A 19914-nucleotide genomic window follows, 5' to 3' on the forward strand; every position below is an offset into this window, starting at 1 on the left:
GTGAGTTAATAGAAGCTTTGTAAAAATGGTGCCAGCTGGCAACAATTTAATTGACACCACCAACGCACGATTATGGCTATCTACCATTACAATAAACCTGATAAAATGAAGCAGATCTTTACATCAAAGCAGTCTAGGCTGCTGGTATACAAACTGTAGTACAGTTTAACGCTTTGAAGTTAACGTTTGGTATAAGGATATTTTGGGAAGGCTTATAAAGTAATATTTTTTAATCGCCTTTACGAAAGTGCAATTATGTATTCCAGTTTGGTGTCATCCTCAAGGTCTTATGTGGGCCCCAACTGGTCATGAGTCATGGGCCCAAACGCAATAAGTCCCTTTGCGCCGTGGTTGGTACGTCACAGACTGTGGGCCACTATAAGGGTCGAGGGCCTGGGTTCATTGAACTCCTTCGCGCCATGAAGCTAGGCCACTGATGCCGCCTTCATCTGGATCATTTCCCATGTGGGCATAGAGGGTGAGGGAAATGAAACGGCAGACAGAGAAGCAAAGAGAGCCCTAAATCAAGCGGTGTCAGGAATCTAAATTCCCTGCTCGGACCTGAGACAGTATAGCCTATGCCACCTACCCAGAATGGCAGGATTGGTGGGAGGCTGAGACCCACAACAAGCTTCAGTTAACACTAATACATTTTACACATTGTATGGGCCGGTATGAATGGGTGCCAGTCATATGGCTAGCTATTTGTAGGCCGTATTATATTTGTAATGCCTTGGTAATTTTGACATTCATTCTGTCTCTGGGTGAAATTTTTGTTTGATTAGCTAGGTCTGGTTAGTGTGTGTGCGTGTGTGAAGCGGGTATTATTTGTTAGTAGTTGACTATTTCAGTATTATAATATAAATAATAAATGTTAATAATAGCCCAAGTTATAATAAATTTGGAATTCTTATTTGTTTACAAAAATATTTAGTTGTCAAAAATGCTGAAATACATTGTGTGGTGGTGACATTAAGGGTCCTAGCTTTAGTCAAGTCACATCAGGAAACTATTTTATTCCACAAGACTTAACAGTGTGATAAATAGTTCTAACCTTTAATAGTTAATGCCTAATATAATTTGGGTCAATACAAATCAGAATCAAGTTTTTGTTGCGTTGATTTAGACCAAAAAAAATTCAATTTAAGAACATGTGTATTTTTAAAAGTAAAAAAAAAAAGAAACCGAAAAAAAAGGGGTGGGGATGTATTTTATATTTTCGGTACTGATATTTGTTTGAATGTTTTAACAGAATGATCAACGTGAACCCCCTTCTTCAATTGGAAACAGATATATTAACTCTAAAAGAAAATACACAAAGGTCATTTGACCAAGACAAAAATATAATCACATTTATTTATGTTCTGACCAAATCAACCATCAAGTCAATACTTGTGATACATTGATATTTACAGTATGGATTTAGTTAAGAGCAGAACTACAACAAAATAACATTCCAACAAATTGCTCTCTCTCATTAACTGATTTAAGTTCAAAGGAAGTCCATACACTCATTAACCATAAAATAAAAAAAAATCTAAAGTAAATGATATTAAATGAAGAAAAATCTGGCAAAGTTCCCATCATGCGGACTTTTATTTTGAATGGCCTAGATAAAGAAGATATAAAACAAACTTGTAATAATGGAGGCTTGATACTAGAATTTTACAACAAAACAAAAAAAAAACTTTAAAAAAAAAAAAAAAAAAAAAAAAAAAAAAAAAAAAAAAGCTTAAATTAAGCCGCCTCAAGCTAACACACTAACCACTGTGCAGTTGAAGTGCTTATCAACAAAGAAGGTTTATAGTTATCTATTGTAAGTTTCAAACTTTAAAGCAGTGAGCTATTTCTCTCTACAAGGTTTAAAGGGACTAATTCAATGTATATCATCACCACAGTCATGTACAATTTCTTTCCCTTTTCAATACCAAACAAAATAATTAATTACCAATAGTAAATTAAATAGTTGTTTAATTTTTTAAAATTGATTCTTGTTTTGTCAAGTGCATCTCTTCAATTCTATAAACTATAGGAAAATTCAAAACAAGTTAAACTTGAAAAATACTTTTTGCTATGATTTTATTTAAACTCATAAGTTAATTGAAACAGATACCATTAAAATTAAATATACAGATACAGTATAAGCTAATTGGCATGCCCACTGGTCAGCTATTAGCGCCATGGACATCCATCTTTCTCTGACTTAATAGTGATACAAAAGATGACCACACATGTAAAATACCAAGCAGACTATGGATATATCAGATCCGAGAATAAATATTCTGATAATATTTCATTATATATAGATATATCAGTGTATAGATCAATAGAGTCCACTTATAGCTCTATAGTTTACAAGCATAGAAACATGCACACATACCAAACATTTCATCATATAGTCTCTCCGTTATCAAATGGTTGCAATAAACTAACTAGAATGAAGTAATTATACATAAAGTCAAAACTGAAAAAAAAAACTCTCCCTGATATATGTACTTTACACTTTAGTGTGGAGATTTCTAAAACGTAAAGATTATTCAATTCTTATAAAGAAACAAAAAAAAAAGTTATCTATCTTTGTTAAACTTACATTTGGTTTTTATAAAAATATATGACAGTCCTGGATAAGTTTGTGTTCTTTTCTGTGTTGAGTCTGTTGGTGACATAAAATTGTAGTTTTTCTTTTTTAGCTTTTCATTTATTCATCTTACTGTATTTGTTATATATTTTTTGAAGTTAGTTCAGAATTGAAGATAACTTCATTCTATCCAAACCTCATGCAGAATGGTGGGCAGCTTTCAAACCCTGAACTATTGTGACAACTGCCCAGAGCGTCAACTACACTACCATGCAGCCATCCATATATGTTTAAAAAGTACAATTAATTTTGTGTTTGTCCCAGCACAGGGAATAAATGTTAATGTCTTTGTGAAATGTAATACAATTAGCATACCATAAATTGCCTGTAAGCTAAGACACTATTTCTTTCAGAGAAATACAAGTCAACAGTCTATTCTTACAAAAAGTTTTTGTTGGGCTGAGAAAAAAAAACACTAAACAATATTGTGACTAAAAACTTTTAAACACAAAAATGTGTATGCTTAACATGAATAAAAACATATGCTCCAAGCTTAAGACCATACTTTCACAAGCATCCTAATTAGCAAACATTGTTCACACATGACATTAGACATATACAATGTTTACTGTGTGTCACTGTGTAGTTAAGTTTACATTTGCAAATATTGTACACACACACATTAGAAAACAATTAGAGTTTGTGTTGCCATGTAGTAAGGCCCACTTTTGTTTTATTTGAGCTAGTAAGGTTAGGCAAGAGTTATCTCAGTTTTATATTTGTTTTAGGCAAGAGTTATCCTCTTAATTTTTACTGGGTTCCAGGGATAATTTACAATGAGTTTTCTCCCTCTGATGAAGGATTGTTTTAAAAATAATAATGTAAAGTATCTAAACTAAAAAAAAATCACCAAGACATATTGTTGTTATTATATTTGAGATAATATGAAGTAATATATAAAATTGATATAGTATTTACTAGTGGATAAAGTTTTAATTAGCACAAGACAAATGATTAAACCCTAAATAACATAACACCAATTAAATTTGGCAGTTTGTACACAAGATAAAAACAATTATACATTTTTTTCAATTATTTTTACATAAACAAAATTAGACTGAGTAATAGGTCAAAACATTATTTTGTAAATGTCTTTTGCACAAGAGCTCAACCCATCATAAGCAAGGAAGAAGAGTGAGCTTAAGGAAAAAATGTTATTCAGGCAAAATAAGACAATACTGATATCTAATGAAAACAGAAATAATCTTTTCAAATAATGAACTCTAAAAGATACTTGTACCACAATTTTAACTACTTGATAAAAAAAATTAAGGAGAAACTCTCAGACGAGTCTAATAAGGATTTCTTTTAAATTGGTAAATAGATTATCAGTTTTAAGTTACCACTAATATATTATCTGATAATGCACACAGTGATATAGTTTTTTTTCTGAAACATACAATGTTTGTTTTATATGTATGATTTACATGTTTCAAATGCTCCTTCAGGGTTCAAGATAATCTACTTCCTAGTCCAAACCTCCCACAGAGGGATGGGATATAACAAGGCAGGGTATGAACCCGGGACCGTGAAGATGACTGAACGCATACCACACGACCAGGCAGTCATCCTAGAGTTAGTATACTGGGAAGAATTACCGAAGATTTACAAAGATGCTTCAGTTATTTTGTGACAATACTTGCTATATATATATATATATATATATATATATATATATATATATATATATATATATATATATATATATATATGTATATAAACTGTCAGGAGTTTAAAAAAATATATAAATATTATAAACTGAACAATATATTGTATTTTTTTTTTCTAATTGATTTTTAAGTTTTTATATGTATAAAAAAGTGTTTTATTTCCTTTAAATTCAGAGAACACTCAAATGTTTCTGTAGTATAAAGATAAGGTTAGAATTACTTTTATGTTTCAACATGTTGTGTAACTTAATTTCCTAGTTTGTGTCTGTGTGTCTCTGGCATCACTATGGTGTGTACATAGACTCTACACATTCTTTATTTAAAAAGAAATCTGATTAAAATTGGTCTGCACATATTATATTTACTTACATGTATCTCAATGACCGCTCTTCTTGTTTCACACTTGTAGTTTAATTGTTTCATTTAAAAATTGAACAAAGTAATTTTCTACAATAAATTTTGTTAAATGTTTGGATCAGTTTAAATCAAGAGATTGAAAACAAAGAAAGGGTATTTCAGCAGGGGATGTAATTATTGTAAGTAAGCGGTCTTTGCACCAAATTTGTGGTTACACCCCTTGGACTACAATGAAGAAAAAATGTATCAAAGACAAACGGTGATCGACTGGTGCTGAGAATATTGACGAGTAGATATCTAATTAAGTGAGCCCCACAATACAAAATATAGTTTATAATAATTTTCTAACTTATTACATGTGTTCATGGAATAATATCAAAATAAATGTCAAGTATCCTTGAAGCATCTCAACATAATCATTTTTTAATAACAATATTCTTGAAGAATAGATTTGAACAAGTAACGAATACAATGTACGCCTATAGCAAGAGTATTTAACGCACCATATTCATGAGTATTTTATTCGTGACTGATTGAACCAGTTATGTGATATTTATAAATATTATAAAGATCTTTCACTATTATACATCTTCACGGCTGCAGTAGTACGCCAGTAATAATTCTTATAAGCTACAACAATATCTACATCGAGTATGAAATGTGACTGCTTTCAAATGTTTAGGCTATAACATTCTTTACCAAGTTTTAATGCCGAGTTGTGTGTCCAAAAATATCGCATACCATAAGAGTCAATATTTGATAGTAAATAAATAATGAACCCTACCTAACCCAGAGGTAAGGAACACGTAGGTTATGAACCCTATTTAAAAAAAAAATAATTGCTTAGTATTAGCAGCCCAACTTGGCCAGTTCATTTAGTTGATTTAAAAGAGAAGCACAAAAACAGTAACAAATACAACATTCATTTTTTTTCTATCCATTATGCCACAACAACAACAACAACAAACACAAACAACGTGTAATTAAGGTTAGTTTGTTTTTTTTTTAAATCCATCACTACACGCTGTGTAGAGAGTTAACATCAACATCTATTTATAGAACAAGGGGATGTAAATGCACTAATATAATCAAGTGAAGAGTCATGGTCTAGTAAATGGTGCGTCCTCTCCGAGCACTGCATGAAGACAGCCAAGAGAAGCAGAAATGTCCAAGTGACAGCCCCTCGTCTTCAATGACCCGTGTTCTCTCCATTTTTGTGTGTGTGGTGTATGTCCGTTTAGCACCCCCCTTTAGCCCTGCAGCTCAAACTTGACTGTCAAAGACTGTTGAATTATGGTTCCAATTAGTACACGTGACTATGACGGAATGACACTTGGAATATTTTGTCGATCTGCAAGAAAACAAAATTATGATTGTATTAAATGATACAGTAGAGACATTGAGTTTAGAATAGCTGAAACAGAGAAGATATTCATATTTTCGTAAGCTTTACAAGCATGGTAAACACTAAAAGGTAGACAACCACTAATTACATTAGAACCAAGATACGTATATTGTTCCATTTACCTCCCTTTCCATGGACACTTTAATGTAATAAGATAGGTAATATTAATGCACAAACTGCCTTTTATTTTCCAAGGATGTATGCATTCGGTCACATATAACAAATATTTCACAAAATGACAGCGGAAGTCTCTACAACTAGTCTGTGCAAGACATTAATTCCTAGGGGGCGTCATTAGCATTCAGTGGAGATCCAAAGTTATCGTTCGTCAATCATTTCCTAAACGTTTCTATTCAATAACCCTGTTTAGGTAAGTCAATTTTAATGTCAAGACAAACCAGTAGACGAAATAACTAGAAAACACAAATAATCTCATTTAAATTTTAAATGATTTAAACATGTCTGGTACACGCGTTACTTGTCAGGGTGATTTTGCTCCCGCCACCTCTAGCACATAGGACTACTCAAGATGTTCCGTTGGTAATAGTGCTACACTTATACCGGTCATATTTAAATCTTAAATCATTTTAATTTCGATATTTCTTTGAAAACTGGAAAAAAAAGGCAAATTGAGGTAAAAATAGATTTACAGTAGCATTACCAACAGTTGGCAGAATAGAGCCTAAAATTGGGCTAAAATTTGATAGTATTGGAATCGTAAGATATTGTATCAGAAATGTAAGAACACATTTGATTAAATAGAGAGGAGGATCCTAGCAATGGGATTGGGATGTTACAGATCCTAGGTATCAAATAAGAAGACCGCATTACAAACGCAGAGATTAGAGACAGGATTATTAGAGATTAGAGACAGGATTATTACAGCAATAGGACAGCAAAAGACTTTCAAAACTACTTTCCAAAAACGCAAACTAAATCTCTATAGTCATATCACAAGATCCTCAGGGCTTGCAAAGACCTTCCTCCAGGACACAGTTACAGGATAAAAAGAAGAATAGGCAGACAGAGAAAGCGATGGGAACAACATTAAAGAATGGGCTGGTCTGTCATTGAAAGGCAAATAATAGAGAGGAATGAAGAAAGACTGTAAACAGATCTTGTGTTATGCCCCAACGGTCCCATCTGACTACGGAGTAGGTGAAAGTAAATGTGAGGAGACCAAGCAAGGAGGGAGGATATACCTCTTCTAATTCATTTTCCATTTTGTGCTAACAGTCGAATATGTTCTTAAAGTAGTTTTTATTGATTGGATTGGCATGAATTAGTGAAATACTTTTCTAGTCTAAGCCCTTTCAAGCTATCAACACACCGGCCAATACTGATCTTATATAATACAGACGTTACTTAAAGAAAGAAGATGACTACACCCTACGTGTCATGCATCTAGTCAACCAATGACTTAAATTCTGCCAACTCACTGGTTTTCCTGGCTGGCTTAGGCAACCCATTCCTTGCTCTAATAACTCTATGGAATAAGGAGCATTTGTACAAATTTATTCTAGCATATGGAACAAGGAATGTGGATGTGTCTTTCTCTTTGTGTCTTTCTGAGTATTTTATTAGATTTTGTTTTTGTATTTGAAGATTATGGTTCAGTGTTTTATGTATTATTGCTATTTTACTTTTAAGTCTTCTATCCTGAAGGATTTCTAAATTTAGTGATTTTACTAAAAATGTTGCTCTTGTCAACTGTGAATATTCGTTAGCTAAGAAACTCACTGCTCTATTTTGTGTCTGTTCCAGTTTCTTAATGTTTTCTTGAGTTGAGGGGGTCCCAAACAGAGGATGCATATTCTATTATTGGCCTAACCAAGGTTAAATAACTTACTTGTTCACTAGTGCAGGCCTGGGCCCGTGTCACGGGATATCATCGTCCTCCTCCCAAGGCGGGGCTGTGGGGAGCATGTTGTGGATGGACAGGTCCGTCAGAAACACCTCACTGTCGTCGTTGGCAGAGAAGAAGGGGAAGGGGAAGTTGTTGTCCTCGGGAGACAGCAGCGGGTGGCACGTGACCTTGTGCTGTTGGTCCTTCAAGGCCACGGTGCCGATCACAATGTCCACTGGGAGCTTCACTTTTCTGGCCACCCCACATGGCTTGATGCACAGCTGAAAAGAAAAAGGAATTTGAGAGGATTAACCCTAAAATGTTAACATCGTTTTCTTTATATCCGGGATTCTGAACAGTTTGTTTTGGATTTTACTGGAAACTGTCATCTTTGTAATACATCAACTTTAAAATGAAATTAACACAAGAAGCAGTACCTTGTAAGTTTAATAAGCTGAGTCATTTAGCAGTAGAGTATTCTTCCCAACCTCAACGCCTTGCATTTAACCTTCAGGAGCAAACATAAAAAAAAATCAAGTTTGGAGCCCTTAGTATCTGGATTACCAACTTTGGTGTTTCTTGCGGCAGATCCTACAAACGATTTTGGGCCAACGTAAAGTCAGGCAATTATTTAGGTCACACCGGCAAGCCCAATAATGTGTCCTGAAAAGAACTGCGTGATTGTCAAAAGAACTGAGACGAAGGCTCTTCGAGCTCTAGGCGTGTAAGCCTGCTTGAACATAACCGTTCTGTCTGGAAGAGGTCCAAGTCAATGTCTATGTAAGCCTGCTTGAACATAACCGTTCTGTCTGGAAGAGGTCCAAGTCAATGTCTATGTAAGCCTGCTTGAACATAACCGTTCTGTCTGGAAGAGGTCCAAGTCAATGACTATGTAAGCCTGCTTGAACATAACCGTTCTGTCTGGAAGAGGTCCAAGTCAATGTCTATGTAAGCCTGCTTGAACATAACCGTTCTGTCTGGAAGAGGTCCAAGTCAATGTCTATGTAAGCCTGCTTGAACATAACCGTTCTGTCTGGAAGAGGTCCAAGTCAATGTCTATGTAAGCCTGCTTGAACATAACCGTTCTGTCTGGAAGAGGTCCAAGTCAATGTCTATGTAAGCCTGCTTGAACATAACCGTTCTGTCTGGAAGAGGTCCAAGTCAATGTCTATGTAAGCCTGCTTGAACATAACCGTTCTGTCTGGAAGAGGTCCAAGTCAATGATATGTAAGCCTGCTTGAACATAACCATTCTGTCTGGAAGAGGTCCAAGTCAATGTCTATGTAAGCCTGCTTGAACATAACCGTTCTGTCTGGAAGAGGTCCAAGTCAATGTCTATGTAAGCCTGCTTGAACATAACCGTTCTGTCTGGAAGAGGTCCAAGTCAATGATATGTAAGCCTGCTTGAACATAACCGTTCTGTCTGGAAGAGGTCCAAGTCAATGTCTATGTAAGCCTGCTTGAACATAACCGTTCTGTCTGGAAGAGGTCCAAGTCAATGATATGTAAGCCTGCTTGAACATAACCGTTCTGTCTGGAAGAGGTCCAAGTCAATGATATGTAAAGCATTGCTATTTCCGATATATCTGGCACTCCGGGCGCATGGACTAGAATGCATGGCCGAAGGCCGAGTACACCGGGAACCTCCGCCATTTTCCTATGTTGTACCAAGCTAACCGTGCAGGACTCGCCATTTGTGTAACGGTCCCTTGAGGAACGGCGCATGGATTATCGACAGGGGCGTGGAAGCTCTAATTCAACTCCACACGGTGCAATGGGAAAGCTCTCGCATTCCCTTGGACACTCCCACAGGAGTTTTGTTTTGCTATTCATTTAGCATAAACTGTTGCAACGTCTAGAAAACATCATTAAAAAAGCATCAAAAATTACACTCACAACATTACCACATTTAAAGGAACTTTTTGAACAAACGTGCCTAAGAAAAATCGAAAAAATCTTGGAAGACAACGGCCACCCGCTCCATCAGAACTACGCTAGGTCGTCGCGAAGTGGGCGACTGCTGTCAATCAAAACAAGAACGGAGCGGTACAAAAACTCGTTCGTACCTCACTCGGTCAGACTCTATCACCGCCACTCATTGATCAGGGAACATGAAATGCACCAAGATACCTGTTTGTAGTCGCTGAATGAACTCTTTATGTTGTCTGTTGTATTTATGTGTATTTTTCTGTTGTGTTGTCTATATATGAGAAACGAGTCCTTGTAATCACAACAAATTTCCGTAAGGATCAATAAAGCAGTCTTAGTCTTAGTCTTAATTACTTCCTCAAGTAATCGTTTCCACCCGGGTGCCACGTTGAGGCAGATACCCGAGCCTGAAAAGAACTCATCTATCTCATGGCGCACCCCTCGTGTCTCTAGACCAAAGAAACCTCTACGGTAAAAAAGACCCATATGCCTGTATATAAATAGGTTCAAATATAAGTGTTTTAATGCCAAGGTCTCATTGGAAAAAGTACAGCCACGCATTTGGAAACACAACGAATGGTTTAATTCTTTCAAACGTCTTTTGTTTTTGTCAACGATCGACAGATTTATTTTTAAAATAGGCAACAAACTAATTTAATCTATGCGGCCTAGCCACGTTCTGATAATAAGGCTTGGGTAAAGCTGTATAGAGTAGCGAACTGTAATTAAAATGTGGCTTTGAATATTTTTGTTGAACTATCTGTCTTTGCCCACCTTCTACCAGGTAAAGCAGTGTACTACGTGTCTCTTCTAGCACGTGTCACTGAGAGCAATCTTGATTGATATCCCCCAGCAATTATTCACAGACTGTGAAGTATGAACAATTTTATAGAACAGAGACAGTCATAAACCTGTCAGACGTAGACACACTCCTATTTGGCAGGAAGCTGCATGGACTCAAGGGAAGACAATTTATCCACGTGTTTTATAGAACTGTTTGTGGCTAATTAGAAAAATCGCCATTTTTAAGTAAGTTCAACTATTATCATTATTACTATTAGCTATAGGAGAACAGCATGTAATCCAATTAACAATGAAAGCTATAAAACATTTTTTTAAGAACTTGTTCACAGATCAGATTTTTTAAATGGCATTTTACGACTCGAGAGAAGATCTTTTCCCTTTGCAGATTCTAATGTGACTAAAGTGGCCAATCCTGCAGCTTTCCTACCTTCTATTAGATCAACGTACACAATTTCTTGCTCTCTCTTTCAAAAATAAATAAATAATAGACCATAAATCTATCATTTTGATGCTATTATTATTATTATTATTATTATTATTTAATATTTAGATTGCGTCTAAAAGAAAGCGGAGGTGACGCAAGGCACATTTTTAAAAAGTTATTCGGGAAAAAAACAAGAAAATGTGCTTAAAAATACAGGAAATCCTATTTTTGTGCTATTCCTATTTGTTCCCTTACGGAAATACTGAAAATAAAATACGAATGTTGAATAGAAAGATTGCATTTTTTGGTGAATTGAGGCGTTTAGATCAATACTCTATAAAAACCGTGTCTTAGGAAACACCTAAGCGGTAAGAGGAACCGATGTACGAGCTTTCATGCCAATACGTTTGATAGTTGAAGAGATCTGTTGATACATACACACATAAGTTAGTGTTATTTTACATATAATAGAAACTAGCAGTTTTGCTCCCAGCCTTTATATTGATAATTATGGCAGGACACCCCCTCCTTTTTTTTATTGTAATAAATGAGCCACATTGTAACGACCAACCTAACATACTTGAATGAATGTATCTGTTATAATGAAATTTTGTGTCCCCGCTATTTTCTTTTCAGTCTGTTTGTCTGTCTGTCTGTCTCTCTCTTTTCGCTCTCTGGAACCCCAAATTTCGTTTTCTTTTAACCTTTTACTCGTAAATGCTTTGACATAGACTTTTGACTTTTTGGAAACACCTACTCTATTATGCACCCTTGACACATACACGCACTCATATGACTTTACTTCGGCTTCTCAATTCAATATATATTATATTTCGACCGTGGACTCCCCTCCCCACTTTTGGATATTTCTTTTTTTTTTTTGTTTTTATTATTTTCAACATTTAATCTTAATGCATGCAATGTACGGTATTAGACACGGATACATTTCTTCATACAATCAGTTTCAGGCCTAGAGAAAAAATGCATTTTCCAAAGGCCCCAATCATGCCCCAATTAAATGCCAGGTTCATGTTCCGTGTTTTTATGTTCATATTTTGACAGTGTTACAAAGTATCATTACTTACTCTTTCTCTCTCTCTTTCTTTCTTTCTCTCTCGAAAAAAAACAACAAACTCTAGTCTAGATCTATCGTATTAATGCTATTAGGATATGTTGTTTTTTTTTAATTTAGGCCGCCTCTAAAAGGAAGTGGAATTGATGCAAAGCATATTAAAAATAAGTAGCCTCCAGCCTGCGCTAAGTATTTTTAAAGTGATAATTGGCTCGATCAGGCCAATACCACTCTTTACACTATCGCTTAGTAGTATGCAATTAATTAGAAGTCATTTAGTTTTGCCCGGCTCTATTAGCATTGTTTGTTTCGGGCCCTTCAGATTACTATCAGTTGTATCTGTGATCAGAACTGGTGATTAACTAACTGAATAAAGGCAGAGTGCACATGAAGCCTCACTTACATTACTTTACGCTTTGAAAACATCTGTATGCATCTATATATCTCATTCAATCAGGGGCTTCGAAAATGCTGATCAAGCCTTTATTTCAAACTGAATAAAAAAAAATAAAGAAAATTTTAAAGGCCCACAAATCAAACCCATTAACCGCACACATACAGACTTTGTGAAAGGTTGATGTTTACACAATACCCTGATAGTGTTAAAATGGTAGACCTGTTTTTACCTATGCCATAAGCAATCAATAGGTTCCACAAGTAGCCAGAACACCTGGAACCAAATGGTCAAATTAGGTCTGGGGTAAACACAGTCGATTCCATTCCAGACATTAGAGTAAACAGAAGAACAGTTCGGGGTATTATCCTCCCTACTCTCTCCCTCTCTCTCTCTCTCTCTAACACCTTCACTCTTTTCTACCTCTCAAATTTCTCTCTCTTTTTAAAAATCTTCCACAACTTCCCAAGTTTTCTCTAGAGATCCATCAGTTCTTACTTCGATTCAATCATGCCCGTAGATTGGACAAGCTGATAAGATTTAAAAGTAGACGCTAGATTTCCGTGTTGGAATGCAAGTAGGAGATGTTTGTGCGTGCCTGAGACGAGCACATTAGTGGATTGTTTAGCTAGGTACGTTGGTGAGTAGTTTGTACTGGCACATATCCTAGCATTCCGTACATCGTGAGGACTGGCCTCGGCTTCAGAGTACTCATTCTCTTCATTTGTCACAGAATCTTTAGGTATTAAAAGAAAAAAAAACTTGGCTTGTATGCAAAATGAAGCTGTTTCGAGGTTAACCTACTAATGCCATGAATGTAATCGACTTTTCCGAGTGAAGAGAGGACTAATTGGCCATTCTAGTGTAAATAGAAAATAGGATTGTGCTGTCTTTAAGTACAATCAAAATGACGTCACTTAATGCTAATCGTAAAAGCCAAAACTGACAAGTAACAACATTGACTGTAAAAACGACGGAAGAGTGATTACTATTACAAGAATTGGAGGGGTACAATCTTTACAGAATATTCAGCAACGAAGTTCTTAAAAACTTATGTCAAAGTTATGTCATCATTTAGCTCTGCCCTCTTAAACCCAATAACTTACAGTGCATCATTTTATAGTAAGGTTCGACTGGAGTACAATGAACAAAACATAAGTCATTTTATGGTAAACATTACTCGTCTAAGTGTTAGGCTGAATAAATACTGTTCTACTTACGCTTGACTTTATAGTGGTCAGTATTTCAACGTTCCCCATTCAGACCTAACGATCTATAGGGACAGAGGATGTAAAGGTCTATGGCCGACGGTTAACGAGGGTGTCAAGTGGCCATCACAACGACCAACCGCTTCACTTTACCTAACATATGCCAGGTACCCATTAGAGTTGGGTGGACTCAGTGGCGTAACTAAGGGGGGGATGGGGGGAGAATTTTAAAATCCCCCCGGGCCCCCACCTGGGGGGTCCCCAAATGGGTTTCCGAAATTTATTTGTAAATACATAAATTAATATATTTGATTGACAAATAGTGTCAACGGGTGTCTTTTTTTTTCACATTTATGGATTAAATTTATCACAAAGACTAAACCTAGATTCAGGTCTATCAGAACGTTGACTTTGTTGACATTTTAAAAATATTTTTTTCCCACAGAGATCAAATTAAAAAAAAAAAATTAGTCTTACATTTTAAACTTTGTTGCCACGAATAAAACTGCATGTCATGCATGATATACAGCGAATTCCAGGTATCTTGTTACCTTTACTAATAATAGATCTAAATGGCGAGTATTTTATGGCTACAATGATTAACCTTGAAGCAAAATTTACAGAATCGAGTATAACAGATCTAAAAGTTATTCTTAATAATGTAAAATTGTCCATTATTCGGGTTTGGCGTCTATAATTTCAGAATTAAACTTCACACTCTAGTTATTACCCCTTTATTCATCTTTCCTCATTCCAATGGAAACTCTTTTTATTTACATCTAATCCTTTTGCTTTCGCACAAAACAGAAACAAAAAATAATGACGTAATATCATATAATATTAGCACATCCTTCCTTTTGAAGTTATTATCACACCCTTCCTTTTAAAGTTCTTAAGAGTGATATCTACTAGCAGGGCCGGCCCTAGCATTTGCGGGGCCCTATGCGAAACGGATCGCGCGGGGCCTAGTCTGGGTAGGGATAAGCATAATGTCAAAATTATTTTTTTTAAATTAGAAAATAGGCCTTCTTTCGTCTTTACAATAAATTTTTATCAAATGAAAGCTCGCAATGCCACTTTTTATATATTGGCACCCAAAATGTCAATTTCGTCTATTCTTCAGGAGATTTGAATAAAGTCAAAAAAAGTTCAGGACTTTATCGTATATTTTTCCTTTTCATGAGATTTCCTGGAGGCCCTGGAAAATCAGGAGGTTGCGAAAACCCTGTTCTGTTATTTTATATACGTTATAATGCTTTAATTTAATAATGTACACATGGAATTAGCGCGGGGCCTATGAAAGCGCATAAGGCCGGCCCTGTCTACTAGGAACTTTAACAATTCGTCAATTTCTGGTTGTTTTGACTGGCACAACAAGTTCTCTAGACGTTGGTCTATAACTGTCTTTTTCGTTTGTTCCAACAGTTTCATAGTACCCAGAGATGTCTTCATCAAAACTCTTATTCAAAAAGCGTTGATTTCTTCTGTATGTTTTTCCATCGTTTGTCTTTATGATGTAAGATCTGGGTGCTGAATGTTTTTTTATGACAACTTCTTTCTGCCATGTTTGACCTAGACGAACTCTCCAACAGAATAATCTTTAGGTAGTCTTGCTTTTGCATCGTATTTCACTTTGCTTTTCATCTGTCGTTCGTTGAGTAATGTCTCTGCATTTTCAGCTACCGATGGTTTCAATAGTTTGTGATCAGTTGGAATGATTCCCTGAGTCTTCTACTCGTCAGCAGTTGTGATGGTGAATACGGCAGTCCACTTATCGGAGTATTTCTATAGGCCTACTCGAGCAAAACGAGATATGGATCTTTCCCACTTGTGTATGCTCTGAATCCTTTTGCTTTACAAAACATAAACAACCAACAATGACTTAATACCATATAATATTAGCACAGAATCTTCTTCATGCAGTGGAAAATTAAGAATTTTTTGCCTATCTGAAATTCTGGTCAAAGCTCCTGCGCCCAATTAATATAGTTCAGAAGAAACTACAAAAGTCTGGACTGCATATATGGGAGTCTGCTGAAGAAATTAGTACCCTTTCATGCTTTCTGCAAAATGATGAGAAACTGACAAAAACCCAATCCATCGAAAAAGCAAAAGAAGGTAGTGAATACTATGGATTCCCTGTAATCAAAACAACCAGAAGAAAGAAAAGACATGATGGGAAGTTTAGTTCTAATGTAGGACTGTCAAAACGTGTTACGACAGAAGTGCTGGACAGATTTCATATGGAGATGAAGGGCAGATTCCAAAGGCTGGAAAGAAAATGGATACCTTTGGGTTTCTTCTTGAACCAAGAAACCTGTTAGATGAAGACACGCTTGTGACAAACTGTGCTACTTTTCCTGTATTTATGATGAAATAAATGGAAAATCGCTTTTTCAATGATGTCATTGATCCACGAGCACTTTTCATTAACAAACCAGTAATACAATCACCAATAGACATATTGAGGAAACAGGCTTCATATGGGAATTACGTGTGCTCAAACTTTGCAACCTCCACTGAATACCGCTAACACAGGCCACTTCCATTACGTCATGTGAGAGATCATTCTCAAAGCTCAAGTTCATCAAAAACTATCTCAGGAGCACAATGACGCAAGAAAGGCTTATCATGGTTTTAATGTCAGTGAAGTCACAAATACTAGAAAGTATCGATGTAGTTGATGTTATAGATGTCTTTGCTGCACAGAATGCAATATGTGAAGCGATATCAATTTAGATTTGTCACTTGTGCATTATTTAACCAAAAAACAACGTATTATTCATTAAAAGAGTCTTGATGATTACTTTTTGTTAAGTTTACTGATATACTGAACCAATTTAATTTTGGGCTTATTTATTTTTGCGTACATTATCTCATGTCATATGTCGAATGTCAAAATGCAAGGGGCCCCCAAAGAGGTCAATCCCCCCGGGCCCCCAAATCCCTAGTTACGCCCCTGGGTGGACTCTAGCGTGCCAGACCAATCAAGAGAATAAGAATCACAGTCTTTACCGAGATTCGAACCCAGGACCCCTCAGTTCGGAAGCCAAGCGCTTTATCACTCAGCCACCGTCAGTATTTTTGTTTGTTTGAAATTACTTGTAATAAGAAATAAAGAACACTGAAGATTAACCTAAAACAAGGCTTTATTAAACTAGAACGACACATGAACTGACGAAGGAGACTTGGACAGTAGCACACTAAATCAATGTTGTGAACACATTCTCACGACGTTACACAAACATAAACAAATAGCAACTATTTCACCACATTCACCCCGCCTAGAATCAAAATAGCAAGTATAGTAATATAGTAGGCCAATAGCATAAATAAAAGAGAATGCCTGTGCCTGTAATACAATAGATCAATAAATAGTGTCGAAATATTAATTTCTCTTGTAAACAATAGTGAATGGTGATGCAAAGAAACCTAAAAACCAGTATCTGTTGTATGACTTATAAACAATTACTAGTTTCTGTTTTAAATATTAACAAATAGTGTAGTAAGTAGACATGTACGTAAGTAAGTGAAAAGTAAACTCTAGTATCAGTAGCAAGAGATAAACAATGCCAGTTTATGTAGAACATAAGTAGTGCAATAAAGGAACAACTCTAGACTCTATAGTTCGGTCTGGTTCTTCTCTCTCTCAAGTTGTAACGGGGTTGACTATCCTGTTCTACAGTTTGGGAGTCACTAGTGAGTTCCTGAGCGTCAAGTGGGGTATTTTCAAGAGGAAGCGCTCGGAGGTCCTCAGAGCCTACCAGGGGTTCTTTCCTTTCTTGTATCACCGTAGGGGTGTTGACTGGTACTTCCGTGTTTTGAGTTTCTGGAGGATATTCATTATCCTCACCCTGAGGGAAGAACGAAGGTTCACTTGTTGTTGTGGATGGGGAGGGGGTGGGAGCCAAGCGTCTTAGAGAGACCGTCTCCTCTTTACCGCTGGGCAACCGTACGACGGCATATTGGGGGTTGCACATCAGCAATTCGACTTCCTCCGTGAGAGGATCATACTTTGAAGATCGGTTCTCTCTTCTCAGCAACACTCTACCTGGGCTAGATAGCCAAGTGGGGATAGATATCCCGAAGGAGGATTTCCGGTTGAACCGGAAAACTCTCTCATGTGGAGTTTCGTTTGTTGCCGTAGATAGTAATGATCTAATCGAGTATAGGGCCTGGTTCAAGACAAGCTCCCATCTCGAGATCGGGAGATCGAGGTCTTTCAGTGCTAAAGTAACAGCGTTCCATAGTGTTTTGTTTAGTCGTTCAATTTGTCCGTTGCCTGAAGGATTAAAGGCGGTTGTTCTACTTGTAGCTATTCCCCTCTCGTGCAGAAAGGATTGCACCTCCCTCGACATAAAGGACGTACCTCTGTCAGAATGGACGTACTCTGGCATCCCAACAAAGGAAAACAGCTGATTTAAACACTTTATGACAGTGGATGAGGACATATCGGGACATGGGTAGGCAAATGGGAAGCGTGAGTACTCATCCACCATTGTTAATAAGTATTTGTTGTGAGTAGCAGATGGGAGTGGCCCCTTAAAATCAATCAGTTAGAGTAGATTTCTCTAAGAGTCGCAGCCTTATGCTGTTTGAAGCCAGTCCAGTAATGAAGGCGTCTCTTACGAAGATATCTCTGTGTTCTTCAGCGGTGACAGCTTTGAAGTCACAGTCTTTGGCCATACTTTTAAGCTTAAGTAGGAAGGAGTCAACGGTTTGTCCGTTCTCTTGTCGACAAAGAGTTATCATGTGCCGTGCAAAAATTTCGCTTTTAGGCTTCACGTAGACATTTTGTAGAGCTTTGATTGATTCTTCGAACGTTGTACACTCACTTATGTACTGAAATACGCTCGAAGAAACGTAGTTTTCTAGTAATTTCTTTTTGTCAATCTCGCAATGAGAGACTGAGGAGATGAAATTCTCAAATGTTCTGAGCCAGTGCAGCCACTTCTCGGCAGCCGATGGCGAGCTAGGCTCTATGTCTAGCTCTTTTGGCCTAAATAGACGTTCCATTTGTATTACTACTTTTACTTACAGACTGAGAATAGTGTTGAACGAAAATCCAAAAAAGATACGTGAGGCACATAGATCCATGAAATTGAAAATTTCTAGTTTAATAAATTGTAATAAGAAATAAAGAACACTGAAGATTAACCTAAAACAAGGCTTTATTAAACTAGAACGACACATGAACTGACGAAGGAGACTTGGACAGTAGCACACTAAATCAATGTTGTGAACACATTCTCACGACGTTACACAAACATAAACAAATAGCAACTATTTCACCACATTACTTGTTTAGGAAATTTTCTTGTAGTGAAATGTTCAGATGGATTAATTTTTAAAGAGACAGATTCCGAGCAAGAGGAGATAAACATTAAATGACTAAAATAAAAAAGTATATATATTTTGAATGTCTTAAAGCTGTATTATAATTTCATTATCCCGAGAGTGCTGCCAATCAGCAAATGTATTTTATTAGGTAGTTTAAATAAAATTAAATCGTTTATTCGAAAAATTCTATAGTGGTCAACACTATGGACTTCAAATGTCACTATTGGTGTAAACTGTAAATGATATGCCAACTTTTATAGATTAATTTGTCATTTTAGCGGCCCCCGAAAGGGGAATAGACGCTATTTGTTTTGTGTCATCACATCGCCTTGAGCCTACAGTTTGTTTGTTAAGAGCGCTCTATAAATTAAATTATGATTACTATTATTATTATTAAGCATTCTCGCCTATTCACCACTTTACAAGCTGTCAAACGAAAGATTTGAACCCGGCAGTTTCACCAACTCACCTCGATGCTATACTGCACGTCAATGATCCTACACCCCCTGAGGTGGGAGGGCGGCACGGTGGGTACACTCAGCAGTTCCCTGTTCCAGGTTTGTTTCCCCCGAGGGGCGATTCTCCCTTTGTGTACCGTGACCAGTGTCGTAGACTCTGAGAATCTGCCTCGATAAGAATAATACGTTACGTTCTGGGGAAAAGATGAAAAAAAGATGTCATACAAAGATGTCAAACAAAGATACAAACTAAGTTTAAAAAAAACGCCTTGAATTATTTTAATCCACCCTTGGATATACTGTATATACCTTTTCAGACCTTGAGATCTATAGGGCAGATGATGTAAAGGTCATCTGTTTCTATGGCCG

The 19914-nt window shown here is 36.4% G+C and overlaps 1 protein-coding gene and 1 long non-coding RNA gene across 6 annotated transcripts in view; one reads left to right on the top strand and one right to left on the bottom strand.

The window, feature by feature from the left end:
• Positions 1 to 1337: 1337 nt before the first annotated feature.
• Positions 1338 to 19914, bottom strand: part of LOC106073086 (arrestin domain-containing protein 3-like) — a 209833-nt gene continuing 191256 nt past the window's right edge. For all 5 annotated transcript variants that reach the window (XM_056032067.1, XM_056032066.1, XM_056032065.1 and 2 more), the window contains exons 6-8: positions 19557 to 19739; positions 7920 to 8197; positions 1338 to 6016 (exon numbers count right to left, since the gene is read on the bottom strand). In XM_056032067.1, coding sequence (XP_055888042.1) covers positions 7949 to 8197; positions 19557 to 19739 — 432 coding nt within the window. In that variant the 3' untranslated portion in view covers positions 1338 to 6016; positions 7920 to 7948. The remainder of the gene's footprint in view (positions 6017 to 7919; positions 8198 to 19556; positions 19740 to 19914) is intronic.
• On the top strand, positions 6248 to 11508 carry LOC129926652 (uncharacterized). Its single transcript, XR_008778372.1, has 3 exons — positions 6248 to 6440; positions 10699 to 10874; positions 11035 to 11508. It is a non-coding gene; the product is annotated as an uncharacterized LOC129926652 (long non-coding RNA).

The sequence above is a fragment of the Biomphalaria glabrata genome, chromosome 6, assembly GCF_947242115.1.
Source record: "Biomphalaria glabrata chromosome 6, xgBioGlab47.1, whole genome shotgun sequence".
NCBI classification, from domain to species: domain Eukaryota; kingdom Metazoa; phylum Mollusca; class Gastropoda; family Planorbidae; genus Biomphalaria; species Biomphalaria glabrata.